Raw genomic sequence first — 27,989 nt, 5'->3', positions numbered from 1 at the left:
GCTTTCTTTACTTGAAACTAAAGGCGAGGTTGAGGATTTGGGGAACAAGTCCAGGAAGCTGCGTCGACTGATAAGACAGAACTTTATGTCTCTTAAAATGACGCAACATTTAGATGTATTTCTTTATTAGGGTTTAGTCAAGAAGGCAACATTCTTTTAGTTAGTTTTTTTTCTAAAGCGAGACACCTACTGAGACATCACTGTGTGGTGCGGGGACTGACACATCGCTGGATATGGCAGATCTTCGTACTCTGAGGCTGTTGATACTCTGGGCTTGGATTGTTGGTTTGGCCAGCTGTAAGTAACATCAGTGCATTTGTTTTAATGGAGGCCTTTTAGAAAATGGAGGAAGTTTTGTTTTAAAGAACTTTAAAACCAAAATAAAGCTGTCTGGCTCAGAGTAAAAACTGGCAGGTGATGAGAATAAGTCTAAAACTTCACTGTTTTCTTGTAGCAGATGGTTGTTGAGTGTGTTTTTTTACGTAAGAAAGCGTGTGATTTTTTTTTTTTTTTTTTGTTGGTGTCAGATAAAGACATAAACCTTTTGGCAGAAAAGCTCAACAAAATTATTTTTGTCTTGTGCTTAAAAGTGGATAACATCAGCGTAAGGAATATAACGATTTAATGTAAAAAAAAAAAAAAAAAGAAGTGACAAGCTACAGTATCGCCTGCCTTTTGAGTTGCATCCGCATTTGTGTTACTTCACATTTTATGAAACTTTCCAAACCCCCCCCCCCAAAAAAAAAAAAAAAAGTACAGCACGCGCTGCCAGTGATGTGAGAAGTGAAAAAGTGACAGGTTTGTGAGCCCCCTTTGGCAAAAGGATAAACACACAGTGTTCAATCAAAGGCTGCTGTTAATGGGAAGACGCTCTTTAAAACATGTTCTTTCATTTGATAAAAAGCGGTGGGATTTTCCTTTTCCACTCATGTTTCTGTTCTGCTTTGACATTGTGTGATGGTGTAAGTGCGCGATGCGTGTGGGTGGAGGCTGTGGTGGTGGGGGGGCTGACTGTCAGAGATGAGAGAGTTTTTTTGGGGTGTGTCCCTGTGATCTTTTCATTTCAACCCCAGTGGCTGATGTGGGTGTTGTAGATGGTGAAAATCCAAGTGTGTAGGTTTGTGAAGGTGTGCATGCTGAGTGACTGCCGTTAGCACAATCACTCACACAGCTACTGTTTAACACATTTATTTATTCATCTATTTATTTATTGCTATTTTCAGTAGATATCTGCACTGTGAGCTGAAAAAAGACAGTTTGAACATCATCTCTTCGGTGGTAGATTTGAGGCCTTCCACTTGAAATACTCACGACAAATCGTAATCTAGGTGAAAATGAAAATAAAGTGAAAATCTATTATGAGGGTGTATGACCAGGTATTTGTTTATTTGTTCATTGGACCCCCATTAGGTTCTTTGGTGGTCGCTAATCTTCCTGAGGTCCATTAAAAACAGAAAGAAAAAAAAAAATCAAGATTCTAGTACGTGTAAGAACAGAAGTAAAATTAAAGACAGTTAAAGATATACAGAAACATTACATTAAAAGATACATGTTCATTACAACCAGGGTTCTGCAACCTTTACTCACAAAGCAGCCATTTGGCCTCATCTCACCTGGATTAAAGTCTTTAAGCAGCCGAAAAAAAATACCTTCTCAATGAAAACAATACAGTGTATTAAATTATATACAATTAAACATATATAGAATAATGTTTGATTTAATTTGGTTTAATTTATATTGATCATGTAAATGGCAACTTATAAACTGTTTAAAATAAAAAATATAATGTATAAATAAAACAACCTCAAGAAATAATAACAAAACAGTATCTTCCATCTTCAATCTTACGCATCTCAGTTCACATGAACACAATGTTATATAAAGAAAAGAGCCACAAAAAGTAATTTGAATTTGATAAAACATGATCATGTGGTCAACATGTGCTACTTGCTCATTTCTTGCCACACATAAAGCATGCATATTCAACTGGCACATTGAATCTGTCCCCACACAATTAAAATCTGTATTTTCTTCCAGAATAGTGTTTTTGTTAGTTTAGTTATCTTACCAGGGATTTAAAACTTAAGGAAAGTTGATGGTCTGTAGATGTTGCAGGAGGTGAAGTAGGAAGGTGGCCGAGTCATTGCACAACATGATTTATTTTAGGGTAACAAATTGTTATATCTTGATTTTATATGTCATTAATTATTAGTAGCGTCTGTAAAAAAATTAACTGTTTATTTCAATAGTTGTTTTTTTTAAGCAATAGGGAGCCATTGCAAAAGAGCCACATGAGGCTCCAGAGCCGCAGGTTGCAGACCCCTGCATTACACCAACAAAAACATTAATAAATACATGATATATACATTAAGATTAGTCACTATTTTTTGTTTGAAAGCATTTTTAAATATGCGTAACGTTGACGACCACGGATGGATTACATGAGTTTGGGGAGAAACCTAGTGGACCTAAAGAAATAAATCAATTACTCATTTCATCAGCTATGCTTGTGTTAACAAAGAGCTAACAGTGCAGTGGTTTTCCTAAAAACACAACAGCTCACCACATTTTTAAAGCAGTTCAAAAAACCAATCTGTTGTTCAATAATCCGCCATTGTGAATTTAGCATGATGCAATCGTATAAGGTTATTAAATATATTGTATGTGTAAAAGCAGAATTTTTTCTAAACATATCAAATGTAACACTTGGTTACATTTCTCCAATGTTGTATTAGCAGTAAGAACAGATTAAAGGTGATCTCACATCAGAATTAATGAGAAAGTGAGTTTAAGTTTCCTGAACCGCTTGAGAGAAACCCGCCGTTTTTCTTCCGCTGTAGCAGGCCTGAAATGTGCCATTAAATAAAAAAAATGACTTCCGTCTTTTGCTCTGAGTTGCCTTCGTTTCCTGTCAGAAACCAGCAGAGCAGCGTGTGCCTTCCAGGCAGTTTCAGCAGCAAATGCGAAATAGTTTATAAAGAAAGAGGAAAGCACAGGGTTCAAAATGAAAATGTAAAGTCAGAATTTTAGAAAATGATATAAAATACAGCAATTTCTAACACCAGGATGTTAGAAACAAGTACAAAGTTACTAATTAATACAATCTTTTATGATTGATCACTGCTGGAAACACAAATGGACATGTTTTGAAGTGTTTGAAAGTAATTTTTCAATAAATTATTCATTATTTATTCAATCTAACGTAAGCCAAGACACATATTTCTGTTTGAGGTCATCGTTATTATTTAACCAGCTATGACAATTTAGATCTCAGCATAACATGAATTTAATGAGGGCTGAAAAGTGGAGCCAACCCCTGTGTAAACTAAGGTTAACTTATGTACAAGCTTTTAATTTTACATTTTTGGCTAGGCAAACTGACAATACTGTAGTTACATTTGAAATGTTTACAAAGTAGCCATCGTAGGGCAGGAAAAAAAAAGTTATATTTGATTTGTTGCAAAATTTGCTATTTTAAAAAAAAAACAACCTATTCCACAAAGTTTGTTCCAGCAAACCATATAAACATATTTATGGATTCTGCTCTGAGCTGCATTTAAGTGACACACACTGTATATTATGCCAAAAGTAAATACAGAATAACACTTGAACAAACTATTTGTTTCTTGTTAGCACGTCCCTGCATATATCCAGTAATGTCTATTTTTCTTTGATCACGTGAGTCTAAATGTACGATTTTGGCTGAATCCTCTTTAACAGTATGGTAACAACTGTAACCGCGCAGCTATTGGTTCACTTCTTTACTTCTTCTTCTGGCAATCACAGAAGCCGAGTTGATCTTCCTCCAGAAAAATGTGGAGGTGACATAAAAGATGAACTTTTTTAACCAAATGAAATGGTAACAATTGCTTACAAAAGAAAGATGTATGTGTAAAGTATAAAGTATAAAATCCAAACTCTAACACACTTTTCTTTTTCTTTTTAGTTATCCAATGTAACACACATTTGGACATTTGTCATTATTCTATATTTATACATGAGACTTTGTACATTTTGTACATTTTTACAGTTAGTTTAGTTAGTTTATTAAAATCCTCAATAGCTGCAGCAGAGCTGTAGCTATTCTTCCTGGGGTCCAAAAAATAAATAAATAAAATAAATGCAAAAATCATTATAAAGCAATAAAAACTAAGCAAAACAAAACATTGTAACCTAAAGCTTTACCAGTCTGTACTTAATTTACACATAGGTACACACAAAACATACATATATCTTTCTGAATACAATATCTTACATCTTATAAATGTATATGAAATGCAATATATTTACATACGTGTACATTATAAATTAGCAGGTTGGAAATGTGTCCATTGGTTTTCCTGTTGAGACCTTATATAGAGAACTGATAGGCCACCAGAAAAAGGTGTCATTAGTTGTAACCCTTCACACAACCACAGACGAGCCATTTTCTAGCATTTACTACATTATAAATATGTATTCCTCCCTCTCTAACCAGTGTTTCTCGTGCTTTCAGAAGAAGAAAGAAAATATTGGGATGTATTTCATGTTTTGTCTTTTTCTTCTTCTAAATGTTGGTTGGAAAATGCAGTGAGCGCTGAAAAATCTCTCAGACTTTTCACGGAACGATCAATAAAACAGTGTTTGCAATGTCACTGCAGAGAGAAAGCAGAGTGAGCCAAACCACATCCTGTGTTACAAGGATGTTCACTGGTGCTGCTTTAAGAGGGCAGAGCGCACGTTAAAGAGAGAAAACATGTTCAAAGTCAAACAAGTTATTTTTAAAAAAAAACAACAACAAATAAGTCATAAAGTAATAGATAAGGAGTCCTGCACCCAAACATGATTAAATAGGTTTTTCCTCTGACTCAGTCAAACTTGGTTTTAAAACACAAACCAAAAAAATAATAATAATAACAATAAAAAAAATATTGATTCTCATTGGTTGCCTTTGCTCATATTATTTAAGTGCTTGTAAATAAGTGTGAAAAGTCAAACTATAGCCAGTCTTTCATTGACAGGAACTCCCTTTTGAGCTTTGGCGCTGAACAGGATATCACCGTTTACTAAAATAGCCCATGTGGCTGCTCACCACAACATCAGCATTGATTCACGCAGACACTTCGATGAATTAAGCCTTGACAATAAATGGCCATATATTTTAAATATAATAAAATAAAAGGCTTTTGTATATTTCCTCACATGTAATAACATCTACTACACAAAAACAAAGACACAATATAAAGCAGGGGTGTCAAAGGTCACATATTATATCACATCAAATGGGCCGAATTAGAAAAATTCCTTTTTTTGTGGGGAAAAAAAGCACAAATTCAAACAAAATCCAGAATATTTAGCAATTGGTAAAAAATAATTGACTTTGCAACTCATTTTCTCAAAATTTGTAATGTAATTTGCCAGAATTCTGTGGGATAATTTGAGATGAGAATATAACTGTAAATAATGTAGTATGGCACCCCCCCAAAATCGTATTTTATGTGCAAATTATATGATAATTTTCAAAAAATCCTGTCTTTCTGTCATTTCTTCTTTGAACAAAATTTTCCTGCAGGTTGTAGTACATGATATGGTGGCTGAACCTGGCCCGCGGGCCTTGAGTTTGACATATGTGATATAGATTAACAATAGTTCTGTGTCAACGTTAAGGGTAAAACTTCCCCTTACGGCCCAGTTGATGAAACAAGTTTTGTTTCCGTCCTGGGTGAAATATCAGTATTGAGTTTCACTGGGTGACATTTAATGGCTGAATTGATAATGTGACATTGACTTTGTTCTCTGACCTACAGCTGATTCCACTCTGCCAACAACCACAACCAATCTCTCACCCACTGCCAGCAGCCAAACAGCCCCTCAGATAACCCCAGACCCCATCACCCAGTCCACATCTGCAGAGACAACCACCATCATGTGTAAAAATATTAGCACAATATTAGCACTGCTGCAATCTAAACATTCTAATCTACCTTTTGTTGTTTAAAATGCTCATTTTAACATTAAGTTTGTGTCTTCCAGCCACTGAGGCCCCTCCCACTCCTTCACAGTGTGAGTACAAGCTCAAAGTTCAACTTTATTATCCAACAGTATTCATCATATGTCACTGTTTGAGCACCTAAAATGTACATTTGTCCATTTCTTTGTGATTTCTCCCTGAAAATCACAACTCAGAGGATCACTACAGCTAACTGAACATCATAAAAATGTCTTTAAAGAGTAACCAAACCCCAAAACCACTTTTTTCATCTGTAAACAAATGTTTTTGGGTATGAAGTAGTGTTGATAATTGATTATTGTCCAACTCTTGACATTTCAGTCATTTCAATTTGCCGTATTTTGTTGTAAAAATGTAATAATGACTGCCATCTATGGGTTGAAACTCGGCTATTACAATCAAATTTTACAATTGGCTGAGAACGGTGGTTTGTGATGTTTTGGTGGCTTCTCGCGGCACTGTTGGCTCCGCCCCCTCCCATAAAAACTAGCACCTGTTGACTGCAATCTGTAGTGAGCAGGTTGGATTGAGAGAATTGTGAATAGAGCGGTATAGTGAGCATTGAGTAGCTAGTTAGCATAGCATAGATTGTTCTTTGGAGATTTTATAGTATAGGCTGGGCGTGTCTTAACTGCTCCAGGAGCCCCGCCCATAATCAAAGCATTTTTTAGACACATTTCAGCCAAAACTACAGAGTTTATGGTATTCTCTAAATTAATGAGCCATAAATAATATTATGCTCACACATGTTGTGCTACAGATACTCCAGCAGTGAAGCTGTGCTGTGCTGATGCATTAGGCACTAAGACGTTAGTAGCAAATGCTTACATTAAATATCTATATTGAGATCCTGGGAATTTAATGTCATCAAGCTAAAGTTTGAAATGTTTTGTTTAAAGATGCCACTGGCAACTGTAAATACTAATAAAATACCTGTAATTTTCAGCAAAGTTGTGGTGGGCTCTTTAAGTTTTGTCAGAGCGTCTACATCTACACGCTCAAATCCATATTCTTTACCTTTTTCCTGCATGACAAAACATTCACTTGCTGCTTATTATCCAGGAAAATGATATATTAGATTTGGATTATTGTATCAGGGGTCATATCGTAATGCTAATCCTTTATTTTGAAATGTTTAATACATTTTAAAAAAGTTAACAAACTTTACATTTGTTTATATATTTTTCTATAACCTTTATTTACACAGATAGTCCCATTGAAACAAGGAGGTCTCATTTTCAAGAGTCCTGTCCATCATTTACGACTGTTATGTTATTATTTAAAATGTAGAAACGTCTCTTCTCCCACAGATCAGTGTTAAAGAACTCCAAAGTGAGCGCTAAAGGTTTTAGCTTCTGACAATGTTATGCACCAGTACTGATGTTGATCTCCTGTACAGGTTCTTTCAGTGTTTCACCCATCAAGTATGGCCTTCGGATTGACATGATCAACGTAACGACTGCTGACTACGTCATAGTTATTAATGAAGAAAACGGAGCAGAAACAACTCCTCACAAAGTATCGTTCTCTAACGAAAGCTCAATGTATAACATCTCCCGACTGAAGCCCTGCACTGTGTATGAGGTTGTTGTGCGCACACACACAGGAGTCTACTGTAACAGCACAGTAAACGAAACTACTACTGGTCATATGGGTGAGTATTAACCCTGTTATTATCCTCAAATATTACAAACACGTGATTGATCTAAAGGATATTTGTCTCCAGAAAAGGATTTTTCATAAAAAAAAAACACTTGACCTCTTCTCTAGCGCCACCATCAGGCCAAACTTTTAAATTAGAATGAATTTATCTTTAATAGTTTTCATTCAAATCTTCTCAAATTTACTGACAAAACGAATGACCACAAGAGTATGAACTCTATTGGTTGTGGTGGCGATATGACCTTTCCTGCAGCGCCACCATCAGGTTAAACATTCAGCTGTATAAGGGCACACATGGGCCGTGGCTGCAGTGATGGTGAATATGGCCTTTGCAGTTTTGCTGGACTGGGGGCTCTGTCTCAGCGCCCTGTGCCCACGGTCTGAGTCCTGCTCCTGGTGCAGACGGCTCCTTGTGATGTCTCCTTACCTAGATCCTCTGTACCAGCCATGTGCCATTGTCCTTCTTTTAACCTGTGTGTGGAGGACGAGGTTTATATGGGGTGGATGTTTTATTTAATTTTATTTTTTACTTTGTAAAAGCATTTTTAGCTGCATTTTATTGTATGAAAAGCACTTTTTATAAATTAAGATTTCATTTGATTTGATGGGTCGCACACAGACAGAAAGGCCCCCCCCACCCTAACTCCCTCTTCCCTGTTCCCTTACCCATCACCTAGGTGTAACACACCCTCTCTTTTTACATTCTCCCTTTAATAAAGTGTTTCTTACTCTTCCTTAGGGAGAGCTGGTGATGGTTACAATTCTGCAATAAAATAAATTAAATATGCATTGCTGTCATAAAAAAGATTACACTTCATCTAGTGATGACCTTAGACGGCATGTGCAGACAAGGTATATAAAAAAAAAGGTTTTACATAGCTAAAACAGCTTGGGGTCAAATTGACCCCAGAGGAACACCAAAGCGTGGGATTTGTGTTCAGCACATTGAAAAAAATATCATCAAGAAAATGTTATGTTTAGTCAATTGTACCCATCAAATTAGGTAAGGTCATGAATGTAGCAAAAAAGATAAAAATAAAAAAAAGGAAACTATTATTTTTTTAATGATAAGCATTAAAAGGTTAATAAGGGGGTTAAACATGTTTCTATGCACCCATTGATCTTTGGAGTGTGTTTCACTTGTGTGTTTTAGAGAAGGATGATATTGTACCTGTACATGACGAGATCTCTGGATCTGTTTGCTATCAAAGTGGTTGGAACATCACGCTGTCAAACAGAACGCAATCTACAGAAGGTACAAACAAAACCTGTTTTAAACCTGAGTATGAAGAAGTTTGCTCAACAATTACCACAGAGATCAAGAATGTTGGAGGCTGTGGGAACTCGTCCAGCTTTAAGGAAAACATCACAGTTGGTACGAATAAAAAGTTTATTTCAATCAGATTTTATGTCACTGACGTCCATCCTGTGTTTCACATGCACTTTATTTTCTTATTTCTTTCACAGATTTTCTAAACACAATGAAAATACAAACAACGGTTATCGAGTCAGTTCCTGCAAGCATAACCACCACATTTCCCTCCAAATGTGCCAATCTCTCAGTTGATTATACCTGCACTGGTGAGTGAAACACAGCTGATGAAATGCAACGTGTCGAGAGAGGAAAACAATTTCATGTTTTGCTTACGGCAGAGAACAATGTATTAATATAAAAACATGCGTACATATCTCTCGTACGCAGCTTGTCCTGATTGTGTGTTGTTTTTGACTGCAAAGTTAGATTTTTTTTTTCATTATTTTTTTTTTTTTAACTAAAATGAGACTTAGTCACCAGGACTACTTCAGTTAAAGTCTAGTTTTAGTCAACTACCTGTAAATGACATTAAAATTTTAGTTGTCCACGCTACAAAAGTAACTTAAGAAACTTAGTTCTTTGTGGATTTAATTCCAGTGTAACTTTATAGTTTAGTTTTTATTGGTTACCAAAAATATCAATATATTGTGATATAGTTTTCGTTTTTTTTTTTTTACTAGTCATAGTTAATAGTTTACTCAAGGAGAACATGCAAACCCACGTTAGTAGATTGGGGATGGCTCTGCACTTTGAGGCAGCAAAACTCAGTCTCGCATTAGAGCGGCCTTAATTTAAAGTGACTGATGTATAATGAGCTGTGGTTTCATTGGTCTGAATATTCTCTCCGTGTTTAAATATCTGTATGTAATGTGGGATATGATTGAAAAACTTATTATTTTGTCCCCTAAGAAACAGAAAATAGCAACGTGACTAAAAGTCTGTCAGATCTGGAGCCGTACACATCTTACACCTGCACTGGTTTGGTCAAGAACAACAACGTCACCACCAATATGAGCGTTTCAACCAGACAGTTTAAAATTAAATGTGGTACGTTGACTTGTATCAAGCAAAAGCTGTATACAGTTTGGATCGTTGCTGATGCCTCCTGTGTTCCGACAGATTTCATGTTACAGGATGTAAACGCACATCGTGAGAACACTTCTATTGGGTTGAAGTGGACCACGACCAATACGAGCTGTATGGGAGTCCCTTACCAAGAAATGAACATTTCTTACAGCTGTGTATGTTCTCCTCCAAGCCCAAAGCACAAGGAACAGCAGAACACTCGTAAGTGTAACTTTTCCTGGTCATTATTTATCCCAGATAGCAAAAATCTTCTGGTCTACTTCTGGCATGTTCATCTGGCCCGCGTACCGCATGAAATGACGGCACATGTGCGCTCTGATCCTGTTTGGCAAAACCTGCCACAACCAAGCCATCACAAAACCAGATGTCAGCCAAGGACAAACCAAATAGATACGATACCTCATATATGGGCCACTTTTGGTTTACATCTAGACTAGTTGATGCTAACTTGCCATATTTCAGCCACAACTGGCCCAAATGGTTTTAAGATAACGAGCCCACATTTGCAGCATCCTATGTGGGCCAGTTTTGGCACAACTCTATTTTGTAAAGACCAGAAGAATGCCAAAAATGCTGAATCATTGCAAGACATGGCCCACATCCATAAGCTATCTGGGATATGTTTGTTTTTGCTACACTGAAAAACATACATGATTAGTGTAAATTCAAACACAGATAAGGTGGAAAGCCCAAATGTTGGGTCATGACCCAAAGAGAGTCACAAACTCACAGTCTGTAAAATTATCTTCCAAACAACATATTAATATTATTTTTTTTCCTTTCTGAGACAGTGCTGAATTAATGCCATCAAACATAAATCATAACCTGCAATTAAAGGCTTTCATAATAAAATGATCATTTATGGATATTGTGCTCTTTTTTACCGACTGACAGTTACTCGTCAGCCAGGATCAACTGTTATTTAATAATCTATAATTATTGTCTTTGGTTGTTCTCTGTGAGTTTGTTACTTGTGTTTAAAGTGCTAACATGTCTTTCTGAAGGGAACAATCTTGTACTTTAAGTCATTTTATCGTAATCACTCCACAGTCACCAGCTCTAATGGAGGAGAATGCAACATCACTGGATTGTCACCGTACACACAGTATTATTGTTCTATTAAGCTGATCTACAAGAAGTATGAACAGTGGGTAGGACAAGAAACAATCCAAACCACAGAAGGAAGTAAGTAAAATAAACATATTTAATTTCACACCTTTACTTAGAAGGAGAACTGGCAGCATATCATCACAATCAGTCCTACAAATGCATTGGTCATTCATTTTTATTTAAAGTTTATGGCGAGAGTAAACAATTTTATAAGCCCATTATGTCATCATTTGTCATGATAAATGCTGCAATGATGAAAAATTATGATTTGTGTACTACGTAATGAAAGCCTGCATTTGTCTGAATCTTTAGGTTGTTTTAGAAAATGTAAAACTACAAACAAAGTGAACACATTTCTAAACTAAAATGTGTTATTTTAAAAAGAACCCATATTAGTAAAATATTTCCTTTTTTCCATCGATCAAGTCCACCAACAGAATGGGAGACAAATCGGCTACTCGTTGGTTTTGAGTCTTCTTCGATTGTTTATAAATCTTATAAATGTTTTATTGGGAAGTGACGAGTTAACCCTATTATTCTCATGAATTAGTATATGGTTTATGAAATGCAAAAGCTTTAGTTGGAATCATTTTAATGTAATCTTGGATCATCTCTAAAGCTGCAGATCAGACGAGCTTAGGAAGGAAAAGCTGGAAAAACAAAGTCAGTGGTGGTGATTAGTTACCACAGCAACGTTAGGCTGATGGTCATAAAACAAGGTTGGGGTCAATTACATTTTTCAGTTACAATTACGTCTTCAATTATCCATGTTCAATTACAATTCAAATACTATTACAGTGACCTGCATTTTTTCCAATTACAATTAAATTACAATTATTTTTCATCCACAAAAAGTCAATTACAATTATTTTTCATCCACAAAAAGTCAATTACAATTAAATTCTCAATTACTGAAGTTCAATTACAATTAATCACACTTACTGAGCCTGAAATTAATAACCTAATAAAAGTTAACCTTCCTGCTGTGTTAGCTTTCTGTTAGCATCTCTTATGATAAAGGCTCCTTAATCATTTATAAAATACTGTAAAAACAAATATCTATTATCTAATTTAATTCCTATCTATTGGTTAACTTTTTAGGCTTCCTAATCAATGAAAATATAGGTTTTAATATTTTTGGTGTGGACATCTGAGCCTTTTTGTGTCAGTAAACCCCTCAATTGATTTTTCTTAAATGGTAAAATGTGGTAAAGCTTGATAAGAAACATATTTTAATAATTGTTAACTACATATGTGTAGAACTGTACATAGAACTGTAACATGGTTCCCCAGTTTTGCGTTAAATTATTATTGACAGTTTTTTTTAATCAAATTTTCATGGCAATTGCAATTACAAAGTCAATTATCCAAAGTCAATTACAATTGAATTACAATTACAACAGCAACAGTTTTTAAAAACTTCAATTACACTTATAATTATTATTATTATGCCATAATTGTAATTAATTATCAATTACGCAATTACAACTATAATTGACCCCAACCCTGTCTTAAAATAATACCCCATAGTGTCTAGGTTTCCAAAGTGGGGTACGGGTACAACCAGGGGTACGCAAACTGTCATAGGAGGTACATGTCTAAAAAATAAAAATGTAAACTATAGATAAATAGAATATAAATCGACCAGCAGTCAGGAGCCTCCATGCATTGTCTTTAATTACACATGGTTATAGATTATTATTCTTTATTTTTTGGGAGCATCTCCAGAGACTTTTTTTTTTTTCCTTTCTAGAATTAGCTTTTGATAATGTTTATTGTTGCCAGGATTAGTGCACAAAGGGACAAGATAAACCAGCTCAGATATTTTTAAACTACATTTTATTTGAACTAGATTTATATTGGAGAAAGTGAAAGTATAGAAAAAAAGTTGTTTAACATTGTTTGGTGTGTGTGGTGTTATAATGTGAATAAGACTAATAATAAAAACATTTAAAAAAATACATTTTTAATCAGTATTTTTTTCATTGTTAGAAATTATTAGACATTTCCAAGGACCCCATTTGAATTTCAGGCGACCCCTCATGGGGTCACAACCTCAAGGTTGAAAAACCCTGCATCACATTATCATGTTTTTTTAATAGTGTAACTATAATCATAGTGTAATTATAATCATAGAGTAATTATAATCATAGTGTAACTATAATCATAGTGTAATTATAATCATAGAGTAACTATAATCATAGTGTAATTATAATCATAGAGTAACTATAATCATAGTGTAATTATAATCATAGAGTAATTATAATCATAGTGTAACTATAATCATAGTGTAATTATAATCATAGAGTAACTATAATCATAGTGTAATTATAATCATAGAGTAATTATAATCATAGTGTAACTATAATCATAGTGTAATTATAATCATAGAGTAACTATAATCATAGTGTAATTATAATCATAGAGTAACTATAATCATAGTGTAATTATAATCATAGAGTAATTATAATCATAGTGTAACTATAATCATAGAGTAATTATAATCATAGTGTAACTATAATCATAGTGTAATTATAATCATAGAGTAACTATAATCATAGTGTAATTATAATCATAGAGTAATTATAATCATAGTGTAACTATAATCATAGTGTAATTATAATCATAGAGTAACTATAATCATAGTGTAATTATAATCCAGCTTCACTGACACAAACGTTTACGTCACTCTTCTTTGTGGATTTTTTTTATGTACCAAAGTTAACGTCACTCTCCTTCGTGGCTTTTTTACCTGAATGCTTTTGTGTTGCGTTGTGGGGTTTGTATTTGTGTTGTGTTGTGTTGTGTTGTGAGCTTTTACGGCCACCGTATTTAAACAACTGAACCCACAAAAGCAAACTAGAAATATTTATTTTACTTACAAAGCTTTTCTTTGTGGTTTTTCATTTTCCTAAAATTGGTTTTGAACCATTTGTGTGAAGCTCCATTCTAACTTCATCAGATGAAATCAGAATCAGCACATGTCATTTTAAACTGTTTTTGTTCATTCAAAAAATGATTGATCGCTATCTTTCTTTTTTTGTCATGTGTTCCCATAAAGCACCAGAAGAAGTCTCTGACCTGGAGGCCACAAATCCTGAGCATAACGTGATTAAAGTGAAGTGTAAATATCATCATTCCTTTAAGGGACCTGAACACAAATTTATAGCTTATCTTAGTGACGGAACCCAACTAAGTAAATCAAAGTGTGAATTTGAATTCAAAGATCTAAGCTACTCCACTGAATACAAAGTAGAGGTTTGTACAATCTTCTTCTTTTGTTGTCAAAATGTTATTTCAAAGTATTCTTTTAAATTACATCTCAACACATTTTGATTTTTAAGGTGGCTGCTTTCAATGGAAAGTTAGAGGGTCCACGCGTGTCAAAGACAGTGTCCACTCAGTGTAGGTCTATCCACTAATGAACAACGATTACATTTTACTGTATCACATGCATTTATTAAAGCTCACCCTCCATCACGTTTGTGTGTTCTTTCACAGACAATGATAAAGCAGTCATTGGGTTTCTCGTGTTTCTCATCATCATCACCTCGTTGGCTCTGCTGTTTGTCGTCTATAAGATCTATCTGTTGAGACGCAGACGTTCCCAGTAAGGATAATCTTTAAGCTTTATGTTGTATGGTCAGTTTTTAGTTTTTGTGCTTCACACACAAAAAGAGAACATTTTACTGCTTATTTTGGTTTTTGCAGAGGGGAAATGTGATTGTAGCCACGAAACACATCATATATTTTTAACATTTGACACAGCATGACTTTAAAATGACTTTTAATAATTAATAAATGCATTACTATCAACTGTATTAACAAATCATTTGCCCAAACTGTTTTTTTGCTTTTAGATTTGTTGTTATTATTATTATTATTATTATTATTATTATTATTATTATTATTATTATTATTATTATTATTATTATTATTATTATACATCAATTTTATATAGCACTTTTCTGGGTACTCAAAGTTGCTTTACAATGAAGGGAGCAGTGATGGGATTTGGTACCTTGCTCAAGGGCACCTCGGCAGTGCTCGAGAAGTGCCCTGGCACCTCTTCAGCTACCAGAACAACTTCCATTATTTATTTTATTTTTTTTGGATGTATAAAAATAATAATAATAATAATAATAATAATAATAATAATACTACTACTAATAATAACAATAATTTGTATATAATGCATATTAAACCATATTTATTTACATTATTAATCAATGTAATACTTTTGTTTAATCTTTATTTTTTAAGTGTCTAAAACAACTTCAGATATTTATTTGATTTGTGTTTTACAAGTTTATTGTCTTTTGTTTTTTATTGTCTTTCTATTTCAGAGACATTGGGGAGAACATTGGGCTCATTACAGCAGGAAGTATGTACATTGTGATTCTTCAAGTCATCTTTTTCCTCAATGTTTACTTTTGTTAATCACTTAATGTCTGTTTGAATACAGTTTTTAGTATATACTCACACCTTAACATTGTAGCTCATGTTCACCTCCACAACAGTCTGCATTACAGCTAGTGTCACATTCTTCCACTCGCATATGGAACCTTCCTATATGGAAAGACAGCAACATTTTAGAGAAAGGAATGCGTTCATTCATAGATTTTAATTGATTTCTTATCTTCTCTATAAAAGCAAGGAATCGCTGTCTGTGTGTGTGTGTGTGTGTGTGTGTGTGTGTTCCTCAAATATCTCTGCGGTTCAGAATCAGACTGACCTGAGAGTTTCAACATGGCTGCTGCTTGGTTCCAGGGTGTGCAACTTCAGATTTGTTTGGACTGCAATGATACTGTTAATAAATTGTTTCATAAAGGCTTTACAAATTCCGTTTGCATCTAAAATGACTGTTGTGGATTAACGACACTAAACAAGTCCGGACTGAGTCTGTTTGGGTCTGAGGAGATCCGGATCTGCGAGGACAACAAACTGGAATCGGAATAGATGGGATTCAACTCCCTACAGTGTTCTTACTAAAAGCCAAAATATATGAAAACACAATAGTTATCACTTTACACATTTCACAACAAACCTAAATGTCCCTGACGTCCCACCTTCAAACACAACCTCATTTGTTCATCCATAAAAAAGCAACTTAACCTCCCATTTTTCTATAGTAATACATATTTCCTATACGGGCACTGAACTAGTGCATTTAAATGTGAGAAAACCTGACAATTATTTTTTATATTACAAAAAGCTTTATGTGATTCTTGATGCCAAATATACATTAAAATCCAAATATTTGACATATCTAGAATTAATTTTGCTATCTGTCTGTTTTCTATCTATGACAGACGATGAGGACAGCCTGATGTCTGTTGAGCCAATGTCTGCAGAAATCCTGAAGGAGGCCTTTAAGAGGAAATACGCAGACGAAGCCAGACTTTTCTTTGCTGAGTTTCAAGTAAATATGCACAACCTCTTTTGTATCCTCATGGTTTTCTGGACTCGTGGAAAAAACATAAAAACTGCCACTACTTCTCTAACCTCACTGCCTGAACAATAGTGAGTAATATGCATTTCCAGTATATTGAGTTAAAAGAAAATAAAATATAAACAATTTACTTTTTTAAAACCTTACATCTGAAATCAGATTGTATTATCCTTATATTTACGAGTTAACCATGATCAGGTTGATAATTATAGACAATAGAATAGATCCACATAAGTTATCACTGATGATTAGAGAAGTACCATGTTGTCTGCCTCCTCCCTCCCAGAAATCCCTTAAAATTAAAACCATATTCCACTTTACATTACAATTATGTTTTCAATTATCCATTTTCAATTACAATTCATTTATTGTTATGGTGACCAGCATTTTTTCCAATTACAATTAATATTGCAATAATAATTTTCCTCCTGAAAGGCAATTTCAATTATGTTTTCATTTACTAAAGTTCAGGCTTCCTTATCCATGGTATTATTTGCATTAATATTTTTGGTGTGGGCGTCTGAGTCTTTTATCTGTCAGTATACCCCCGATTTATTCAATTACAATAGCGTCATAATTGTAATTAATGATCATTTACGCAATTAGAATCGACCCCAACCCTGGTGTTTCTCGTGCTCCTGTTTTCAGACCATTCCCAGGATTTTCTCCAGATACACTGTGAAGGAGGCCAGAAGGACCTGCAATGCCATCAAAAACCGCTACGTGGACATTTTGCCTTGTGAGATTTTATTTAGATTGAATTTCTGTGAGCAAAAATGAGCAGATTGCACAAATTACATTTTATTTTATTTTTTACATTTTGCCATTTTTTTTTAATTCTCCAATACATGACATAAATCAAACTGAAAAACTGTAAAACTTCTTCCAAAGTGAGATAGTTATTCTTGCTGATTTTTAAATTATTGTATGTATTGTAGGCCTATTCACAGATAAAAGTAGAACTGAAAGTATAGAGAGAAGTGATGCATTTTGAAATCAAACAAAAAATGAATTTGAAATAAAGAAAAAGAAGATTTGCAAACAAAGATAATGAATTTGTAATTTTAAAAAGATTTGCAAACAAAACTATCATTACTATGTTTTTATTTTTTTAATGCTGGTTTTGTTTGTGCTTGTGGAAACTGACCAATAAAAAGAAATTGTTCGGAGGAGGCCCCGCCCATAACCTTAAAGTTGAAACGCAAACAACATGTATAGTTTCATGAGAACTACTTTTTGATTTGTAATCAATAAATAATGTAAACATAAAAAAAACGTAATGATAGTTTTGTTTGCAAATCTTTTTTTGTTTGATTACATTAAAAAAAAACACATTTCTCTTCATACGAAAGTCGCTCTTTTTAAAATTTGTATTTATTTATTTATTAGACTTTTATTTCTTGTGTGAACATGGTGATTTGTGTTTAAAGTGAGAAGATGTATCTTCTAAAAAGGTTTAGTGCACAAATGCCTCGAGTCCTTTTTCTGGGCCTGACACATTGGCTTCGAAGGTGTTTGGTGATAACTTTTTTTTTGCAATAGATGATTACACCCGAGTGCAGCTCTCCACAGGAAGTGGACAGGCAGGAAGTGACTACATCAACGCCAGCTTCATCAACGTGTGTAAAAGCCAGATGTTGCACCAACACTACTTTCACAACTGCTGTGAAAGCCCCTGAAAAAGAAACAGTGAAACAACATGTGTCAAAGTCACACACATTTAAACGCTAAAGCAAAGCCAATAAACATTAATCATTTATTTTAGCTTTTTAAACACATCCACGTTGTTGTTGCCTTAAGATTCCTATTTGAATTATGTATTCAAATATAAATTGCAATGACAATTATTTAAATACAATTATGAATATATTAAAAATCACCTTAAACACAAGAAAATAATTTGCCATTCATCCTCTGATTTGTTCGTTTGAATTCAAAACACACTTAAATATGATTCCCACTTAATATGATAATAATACTTGTATTAAATATGACACACTTGTTTTTACACATCCTGTATTTTTTATCCAAATAAGTCCTTCCATTGCATTTATTAAATTATTACTGAGCCCAGATACAATTGTTGGACTGATTTAATTGTTGCAGTTAAAAACATCAGATTTTACTGTTGATAAATCATTATTAGGTAGCATTCAACCTACTAATGATCACTAAAATGAATCTGACTATTTTATCATCTAAAACCTTTCTAGGAAAACTTCTCAACTGTTTAAATTATTTCCTCATTTTCCCTGCAGGGCTTTTCAGAACCTAAAAAGTACATCGCAGCACAAGGTAAAGCCTCACCCGCACCTTTAGTGTCGACTTGGTATTCTTCTGCCTCTCGTGATGTGTGTGGTGTGTGTGTGCTGCAGGGCCCAAAACCGAAACTGTGTGTGACTTCTGGAGGATGATCTGGGAGCAGCAATCATCCATCATCGTCATGGTGACTCAGTGTGAAGAGGGAAACAAGGTGAGGAAGTGAGAACTTCTCAACATGTGTCTGAATTTTATGGAGACATGTCGACATCTGAGAAGTTTTGCAAAGTCCACCACAGTCAGAGGGCGGGGCCTCGCTAACATGACAGTCATGTAATTGTGTTTAAATTAGATTGAGTTCAAAACCCTGAAATGAAGTGACAGCTAATCAGCTGTCATATTTGATCAGTGGACATTTGGAGACACTATAAGTTCAGCGTTTACAACTTAATTTTTCTTAAAATCATCCAATAGCAGATTGGATATGATGTGCTATAGTTACATTATGACCACATACACATAATGACTTATTACAGGGTTTTTCAACCTTGGGGTCGTGACCTCATGTGGGATCGCCTGGAATTTAAATGCGGTCGCATGAAATGTCTAGTAATTGATTTTTTTTTTTTTTTAAATTACTGATAAAAGATATATTAAAAAAAATAAAAATAAATTTTTATTATTAAATCTATATATTTACCTTATCTATTAATATATTGATTCAATTCTTAAATAAATTCTTTGAGTGCTACAAGATGACTATTGTTGTAATTAGCGCTATATAAATAAAGTGGAATTGAATAATTACGCAACATACAATTTTAAACATGTATTCTATACTTTCACGTTCTCAAATTTAAATCTAATTAAATATAAAAAATATCTGAGCTGGCGCAATTTGTCACTAATCTTGGCTAATCTTTAACACTGTATAAAACCAAAACTGGTCAAAAACAAATTCTAACAAAAATGTCTTTGGTGTCGCCAGAAATTTGTGAGATAGAAATGGGTTCACAGACAAAAAAAAAGGTTGGGAACGACTGACCTATTGTATTAGCAGAAGCACAGGACTAACCAAAGTTTTAAATTCATTATAGAGATTTTGACCTTTTACATTTTTTTGACTTGCAGAAAAAAGATGTTGTGAAATGCTTGGTGTAATGTTCATTGTTGGTTGAGTCTTTATTATATTCTGCAGCATGTCCACCCTGTGCCTGCAAGTGTTTACCAGTTTACCAGCATGTAAAGTCCTGTTTAGGGTCATTGGTGTCACTATCTTAATGGATTTATTCTTATATTGTTTTGCAGGTTAAGTGTGCAAAGTACTGGCCTGCTGATGAAGAAGAGGCCGAGATCTTTGAGGAGTTTGTTGTGAAGTTGAACTCAGAGGACCATTTTCCAGATTACCACATCCGGCACCTCAGCTTGATCAATGTGAGTCTCAGTCGGCATCTTTAAAAGCAGCTCACACACCAGTGCTTAGACAAAGTGTGAGAGATGGTGTGCCATTTTAAAGGTTTACAACAACAAAAAGCAAACACAAAACAGAACATTACCAAGGCCATTACACATTGGGGAAAAAAAAAAACCTAATACAGCTGCAACAAATACAAAGGAAATGAAAGTCAGCATATGTAGGCAAAATAAAACATTTTTTTGGAGAAAAAGAAGAGTTCCAATCTTCCAATTTTAAATTACAACATGCTCTGAAGGAGCCTTTTGTTGTGTAACCTCAAACTAACTGCTTTTATCACATTTGTGTGGGAACGTTTGCAGAAGAAAGAGAAAAACTCAGAGAGGGAAGTGACCCAGATCCAGTTCATGAGTTGGCCTGATCACGGCGTCCCAGGAGAGCCACAGCTGCTCCTCAAACTGAGGCGCCGCGTCAACGCTTTCAAGAATCGTCGGCAGTGGCCCCAGCGGTGGACCCGGCATGGGGGGAAAAAGCGGCAGTGCAAGAAACCAGGGGCAGGGGGGCGAAGGAGAGGAGCGAACGAAAGACGACATGACGAGGACCCAACGACGAAGACGAAGAGGCGATCGAAGACGACGACGACCACGACGACGACGACGACGAGGACGACGAGGACGACGGCGACGAGGGACGAAGTACGACGACGACGACGACGAACACCACGACGACGACGACGACGACGACGACGACGACGACGGCGACGAAGACGACGCCCACGACGACGAAGACGACGAGACGACGGCGACGAGGACGAAGACGACGACGGCGACGACGAACACCCACGAAGACTGACGACGACCACGACGACGAAAAACACGAGGACGAAGACGACGAACACCACCACTACGACGACGACGACGACGACGACGACTACGACGACAACGACGGACGCGACTACGACGACGCGACGATCGACGACGACGACGACGACGACGACGACGACGACGACGACGACGAAGACGACGGACTACGACGAGAGACGAACACCACGACGACGACGACGACGAGACGACCGACGACGAAGGCGACGAGGACGACGGGGACGAGGACAGACGACGACGGCGACGACGAACACCACGACGACGACGACGACGACGGCGACGACCACGACGACGAAGGCGAGAGGACGACGGGGACGATGACTAAGACGACGACGGCGACGAAACGACGACGACTGCGACGAGACGACCTACGAGAAGACGACGAGGACGACGGCGACTAACACCCCGACTACGACGACGACTACGACGACGACGACGACGACGACGACGGTCGACGAACACCACGACGACGGACGACGCTACGACGACGAGACGAGGACGACGACTACTCCTACGAGGACCACGGACGACGAAGACGACGAGGACGACGGCGACGAGTACACGACTACGACTACTACGACGACTTACTAGACTACGATACTACTACCACTACGACATACTACTATTACTACTTCTACTATTACTAATACTACTACTTCTACTACTACTACTACTACTACTACTACTACTACTACTACTACTACTACTCATCATCATTATCATCATCATCATCAAGACCTTCATTTCATCCAAATCTTGTCTGATTTGGGGTGCAAATTAATGGCTCTCAAAAGGAGCTTTTTTGTAACATATTTGGTTTTATTCACGATAAAGCCCTCTGTCTCACACACATTCTCCTCTACGTCATTTTCACTGTGAAAGAGCTGTTCCAAAAGCTCATTGACAGTAAACCTTTCCTGAGGTGATGTAAGGATGACCCCAAGGATAATCGTCCGGTTAATAACAAGTCCGTTATCTTGTGTTTGTGCAGCGCGGGGGTCGGCAGAACAGGCACCTACATCAGTATTGATGCCATGATGGAGTGCCTGGAGGCCGAGGGCAGGGTGGATGTTTATGGGTCTGTGGTGGAACTCCGCAGACAAAGAGGTCACATGGTTCAGGTGGAGGTGAGATGTTCTCTATTCACTTCTTTTTCCTAATTCTTACTGTGATTTTATTACTGACTGAGATGATCTGTGCGACCAAGGAATTTCGGATGTTTATTCACGTAAAGTGAACCTATTTAAACGCGCAAAAAAACTGTCCATTCTAAATAGACCGTCATATTCCACAGAGTGGTTTAACTATAGCAATATAGAGAGATCAAATGACTAATAACATAAGATTAAACCTGGAACCCTGACTGTAAGCCTACTGTACAACTTTCAATCAGAGGTGAAAGTAATGGATTAGTTACTCACGTTACTGTAATTGAGTCACTTTTTTGAGTACTTGTACTTTTTTGAGTATATTTCTAAATCAGTAATTTTACTTGTACGTAAGTACGTTTTATAAGAAGTAAAGTAATTCATTAGATTTCTACACCCAACCCTTACTGAGTTAATCATTATTTATTTGTTATAAAACTATCAACGGACATTGTGAAACTACACAAAATTGAAATGACCAGACAGCAATCAAATGCATCACATCATAGCCGACCAACCAGATTAAACATAATGCACCGCGCTAAAACAGCATTGAATGCCGGTTATTTTATCAGGTTTAGAGTTCATAATTTTAGCTATACTTAGAGCCTGAGAATTATTTTATTTTGAATTAAATTAATTTGTGTTATTTCTTTTTGAAAAGAATTGTACATTTTGACAAACCTTTACTGTATGCAAGGGAACCGTGGCAAGATTTATGGGTGAAAGTAACTAGTAACTTTTACTTGGAGCAGTATTTAATTGAGCTACTTCTTACTTGTACTTGAGTATTGAATGTACAACTTACTTGTACTTGAGTACAATTTCAATTAAGTAACAGTACTTCTACATGAGTAGGATATAACAGTGCCCTTTACACCTCTGCGTTCCATTCGACTTGATAAAGCACGCACATAGAAGTGAAAGATGTTATTTGTGTGAAAATGACTCCCCGTGTGATTTTAAAATGTGTTTTCTTGTCAACAACCAGCCCCAGTACATCCTGATTCACCAGGCTCTGCTGGAGCACAACCAGTTTGGAGAGACAGAGATCTCCCTGTCAGAGCTCCACAGCACACTGAGCACGCTCTACAACTCTGACAACGAGCCCACCTTACTGGAGGAAGAGTTTGAGGTACGACACCTTTTCTGCATATGCAGTCATTTCCTAAAGATGTTTGATAGAGAGATGATGAAATCTAAATGTGTATTTTAGAGACTCCCCAATTTTCCAAACTGGAGGCATTGCAAGGCAGGGATCACAGAAGAAAACAAGAAGAAGAATCGCTCGATGTCAGCCATCCCATGTGAGTGTCAAATGAGCAACATTAACCATCCATCGCCCTTCATTTTTAACATCATCAACACTGTGGCTCCTCAGACGACTACAACCGAGTGTTGCTGAGACTGGACGAAGGACAAAGCCAGGACAGTGAGGCCAATGATGAGGATGAGGAATCTTCTGATGAGGAAGATGAAGAATCCACCAAATACATTAATGCTTCTCACATAGATGTAAGTGGTTTACAGAAACGTTCAACTCCTACACAAAAAACTCAAACAGAAGTCATTGGTTTAATCGTGTTGCAGTTCTTCCTATTCCACTTATTTCTTCTTCATTAAATATCTCAGATTTGTGTATTTTATAGATCAATAAATGTTTCATTTTTGATTTCCACTGTAAACCCTCAGTTTATTGACATTTTAGGAAAAGTTTTGTGCATTGCATTGTGGGATGTGGAGTCCTGTGTTGACAGATGCATAGAAGTGTTTTTAGTTCATTCTTATCGTGATTTATTGTGTTTACCCCCCAAAAAAAACTCTGCCGAAGACATTCCCGGTATTTTCATGAACTAAAAGTTGGTAAATGTTTATTTTGGGGCGTACGCGAAAACATCCAAATCTGGCCAAATTTGAATACCTTGTCTAGCAAAGAAACCCAAGAAATCAGAGTAAGAATGAAGTAAAAAACACTTCTATGCATCCGTTTACAGGACTCCACATCCCACAATGCAAAGCACAAAACTTTTCCGAAAATGTCAATTTATTGATCTATGAGGCCTACACTATGTCTTTATCTGATTTAAAAAAAAGTGTCTTTAGCAGCTTTAAGTTTTTGAAGTATTTTTTTCATTTAATTTATTCACTTTTTAGGACAGCGTACAAATAAATGAAGTTATAAAAACAGAGATGTTTGTATCACACTAGCTTAAAAGCTATTTTCCATCTGTAGTCCTTGGGGGGAAGGGTCAAGATGCAATATATCCAGTGCTAGTTATGTACATTCTATTGGTTAATAAATAAATAAAATGGAAAAGAATATATGTAATTTTGAGATCACTAACAGATACAATAAAACTTCTGGTCAATCCAAGTCAATCATGCAGCAAAAATAATTTGTGAATAAATCTCATTTATATAACATACATTCATTCAGAGGTGAGTGCATTTCTGGTTTTCTAAAAGCCATTTTTAACCTCTCTTGAAAATGTTGTTTATACTAAAAAGCTTATTCCAAAGTTTATTAGCCTTAAAAGAAATGACAGACTGTGCAAATTTACATAAACTGAAGAAGATGTAGTTTCATAACTTAGGATACTTACATAAACATTTCTGAAAGTTGAGTTTAAAGCCAAATGACTATGATGTGACTTGGCTTCTCCGTTTATCAGGGCTACTGGGGTCCCCGTGTCTTCATCACTGCACAGACTCCACTGACCGACACGGTGGAGGATTTCTGGTTCATGGTTTACCAGAAACAGGTGCCGGCCATCGCCATGCTTTCAGACGAGGTACGCAGACGCCCTACTAGTGTTTCACACTGTTTGGTTGATGTTTGGTGTATCAGTGTTTTTTCTCTTCATGATGACAGGATTTAGACTCTGTGTACTGGAATCAAGAGGATCAAACCTTTGGGGAGATTGAGGTGAAGCTAGTCAGCACAGATACCTTTCCAACTTTCATCAGCCGTGACTTTCTGATCCGACACGTGAAGGTATCACACAGACGTCTGATGCGTCACCCTGTGCTCTGTCGCCTTAGTGTGATGTCACAATGTTTTCAATCGTCCTCCCACAGAGGAAAAAGAGTCGGACTGTGAAGCATTTCCAGTTCCTGAAGTGGGAAGGCTCTGAGGTACCAGAGAAACCTGAAGATCTTACAGAAATGATCAAGAACATGAAGGTGAAATTCCACATCGATAAATCCCAGAGGAACATAGTGGTCCACTGCAGGTAAGACTAGGCCACAGAAATGCTCTCTGTTCATCGTTATCACTGTTATCATGTTGATTCTCCTGTGACACAAACACTTGAATAGTTTAAACATTGGTTACCTGCACAATTATTTAAATATTGGTTACCAGCACAATTATTTAAATATTGGTTACCAGCACAATTATTTAAACATTGGTTACCAGCACAATTATTTAAACATTGGTTACCAGCACAATTATTTAAACATTGGTTACCTGCACAAATACGATACAGGCTGTTTGTGTCTTTCTGCCAAGAAGTAGAACATTTGGTAACACTTTACTTGAAGTTTTATACATGAAGGCTGTCATTAAGTGTCATTTGCTAAATTATGACACTTTTGGAGTTATGTTGGCATTTTTTTGCATTAGGTGGAGGGATCTAGTGGGGTTAGCTAGGGTTAGGTAACTAAGGGTTAGGTAGGGATGAGACTATAATAAAATTAAAAAAAGAATCAAGCTTTCGTTTTAAATATATGTTCAGTTAAACAAAGACAGTCTTATTTTAAAAAGAAGTGTCTGTGAGGATTTTATTCAAGGGGCCTGGCTTTGGCAAGGTTAGGTAGGGCTTAGGGTTTAAGGGTTAGGGTAACGACGGGTTAGGGTTAGGTTTACAAATGACACTTAATGACAGCCTTCATGACACCTTATTTATGCTAATGACAGGTGTCATGTCATAATAATGGCAGCATAATGTCAGCCTTATGTATGAAACTTCAAGTAAAGTGTGACTGAGAATTCTCCTGGGTTAAGAAGTATTTGATCAGGAAAAGATTCCCTCTCACCAAAGTGTTATGACTCTGTTTTTGTGCTTTTGTCGTAATCGTGTTTGCCCTCAGTGATGGCTCGTCCCGCTCTGGGATCTTCTGCGCTCTATGGAACCTGCTGGACAGCGCAGAGACGGAGAAGCTGGTGGATGTGTTCCAGGTGGCCAAAACTCTGCGCAAAGAGAGACAGGGAATGTTTTCCAATCTGGTAAGGAAAAGGGTTTCATCTTTACCTTCCTTTAATTTATTCATAGTTTATGAATTGATTGCGGCTGTCACAATTTGTGACTCACAAATACATTCTATTAAAATATTCTTAAATGAGGGCTGCTTTTTATGACCTTAATGAAGATTGTTTATTAAAGAGCACAATTAATGCTGAATGGGGTTGTCTATCTACATATATTGTTTGAGTTCTACTTTAATTAGATCTAGATGTTAGGACGATTTACGATTTTAAAAAGTGTCAAATAATTTTTGTTTGGGTGGCTATTGAAAGTGGAATGGGAATTTGAAAACAGTTGATAAAAGATGTATTAAAAATAGATTGCAATAAAAACCTTGAGAGCAGTGCTTCCCAACCTTTCTTGGATCGTGACCCCATTTCCCCATGACCCCAAAGACATTTTTTTTTTTTCTAGAATTAGTTTCTGATCATGATTTGAAAAAAATGAAAGTATAGAACACAGTTGATTAAATTACGATTGTGTGTTGTGCTTTAATTTTAAAAACAATTTAATGATCAGAATTTAATAATAAAAGATTTTAATCAGTATTTAAAAAAAAAAAAAATCAATTAGTAGACCTTTCAGGTGACCCCATTTAAATTCCAGCCCCCCCAAATGGGGTCACGACCCCAAGGTTGAAAAACACTGCTTTAGAGTAAGAGTTAGTGTCGGAGTTGTTGTGATATGTTTTGAAGAAGATCATTTTTTATGAGCTATACTTACCAGTATAGAACAATTGATAGCGTGCCTTTGTGTCTTACAGGAGCATTACCAGTTTCTATACAAAGCTCTGGAGAACCTGTTCCCAGTCCCTAATGGGGAGGCAAAGCCAACAGAAGTGGGTGCAGGAGACTCTGTTCAGATGGTGAATGAAACCAAAGCAGAGGAGCCCCTAAGCACTACCAGCAATGGCCAGCAGGGGGCAGCAGCAGACAGTCCTCTGATGATAAGGGAAGAGGATGAGAAGGAAAAGCAGATTACACAGGAGGAGACAGACAGCATGGAGGCCTGAGTGATCTGTCACTAACTGGAGTTTAAAGCTGTTAAATCCACCTTATGAATGTACAAACAATGTAAAGCTTCAACTCGTTTCACATTTGTCGAGAATTTGATCAGATATTTAATGTTGATTTCCCAAATTTTCCGTTAAGTTATTATATTGAGGTAAAAGGATGTGGAAAACGCAAGAGTTGCTGATATAAAAGTTTTAATGTATAGTGAGAGACTTAAAATTTGATTTAAAAGTTAAAATGGATTATCTCGTTCTCAAATTATAGGTTAGGCTTATTAAAATTGTTTTTAAAGTATTTTTCTAGCTGGATATGAATGGTGGCATGATAGTAAAGGTATGATAATATAACTGCTATAGCTAATTTAATGATATTAAAACCTGTCATTTAATGCTTTGCTTCTTCAATAAATGAAA

The 27,989-nt window shown here is 36.0% G+C and overlaps 1 protein-coding gene across 1 annotated transcript; it reads left to right on the top strand.

Moving 5' to 3' along the window:
* The first annotated feature begins 3 nt into the window (after positions 1-3).
* Positions 4-27,893, top strand: ptprc (protein tyrosine phosphatase receptor type C). Its single transcript, XM_028445688.1, has 29 exons — positions 4-297; positions 5,787-5,909; positions 6,013-6,042; positions 7,389-7,643; positions 8,805-9,026; positions 9,119-9,232; positions 9,876-10,013; positions 10,086-10,253; positions 11,103-11,237; positions 14,224-14,420; positions 14,507-14,567; positions 14,664-14,772; positions 15,509-15,546; positions 16,475-16,584; positions 17,263-17,353; positions 18,157-18,233; positions 18,873-18,909; positions 18,990-19,087; positions 20,182-20,307; positions 20,650-20,789; positions 22,142-22,295; positions 23,308-23,451; positions 23,533-23,623; positions 23,698-23,831; positions 24,989-25,108; positions 25,189-25,311; positions 25,395-25,549; positions 26,409-26,544; positions 27,327-27,893. The coding sequence occupies exons 1-29, from the start codon at positions 234-236 to the stop codon at positions 27,573-27,575; spliced, it is 3,639 nt and encodes a 1,212-aa protein (XP_028301489.1). The 5' UTR covers positions 4-233; the 3' UTR covers positions 27,576-27,893.
* The last annotated feature ends 96 nt before the right edge of the window (positions 27,894-27,989 follow it).

The sequence above is a fragment of the Gouania willdenowi genome, chromosome 4 (genome assembly GCF_900634775.1).
Source record: "Gouania willdenowi chromosome 4, fGouWil2.1, whole genome shotgun sequence".
NCBI classification, from domain to species: domain Eukaryota; kingdom Metazoa; phylum Chordata; class Actinopteri; order Blenniiformes; family Gobiesocidae; genus Gouania; species Gouania willdenowi.
This window is presented reverse-complemented; position numbering and strand designations above follow the sequence as displayed.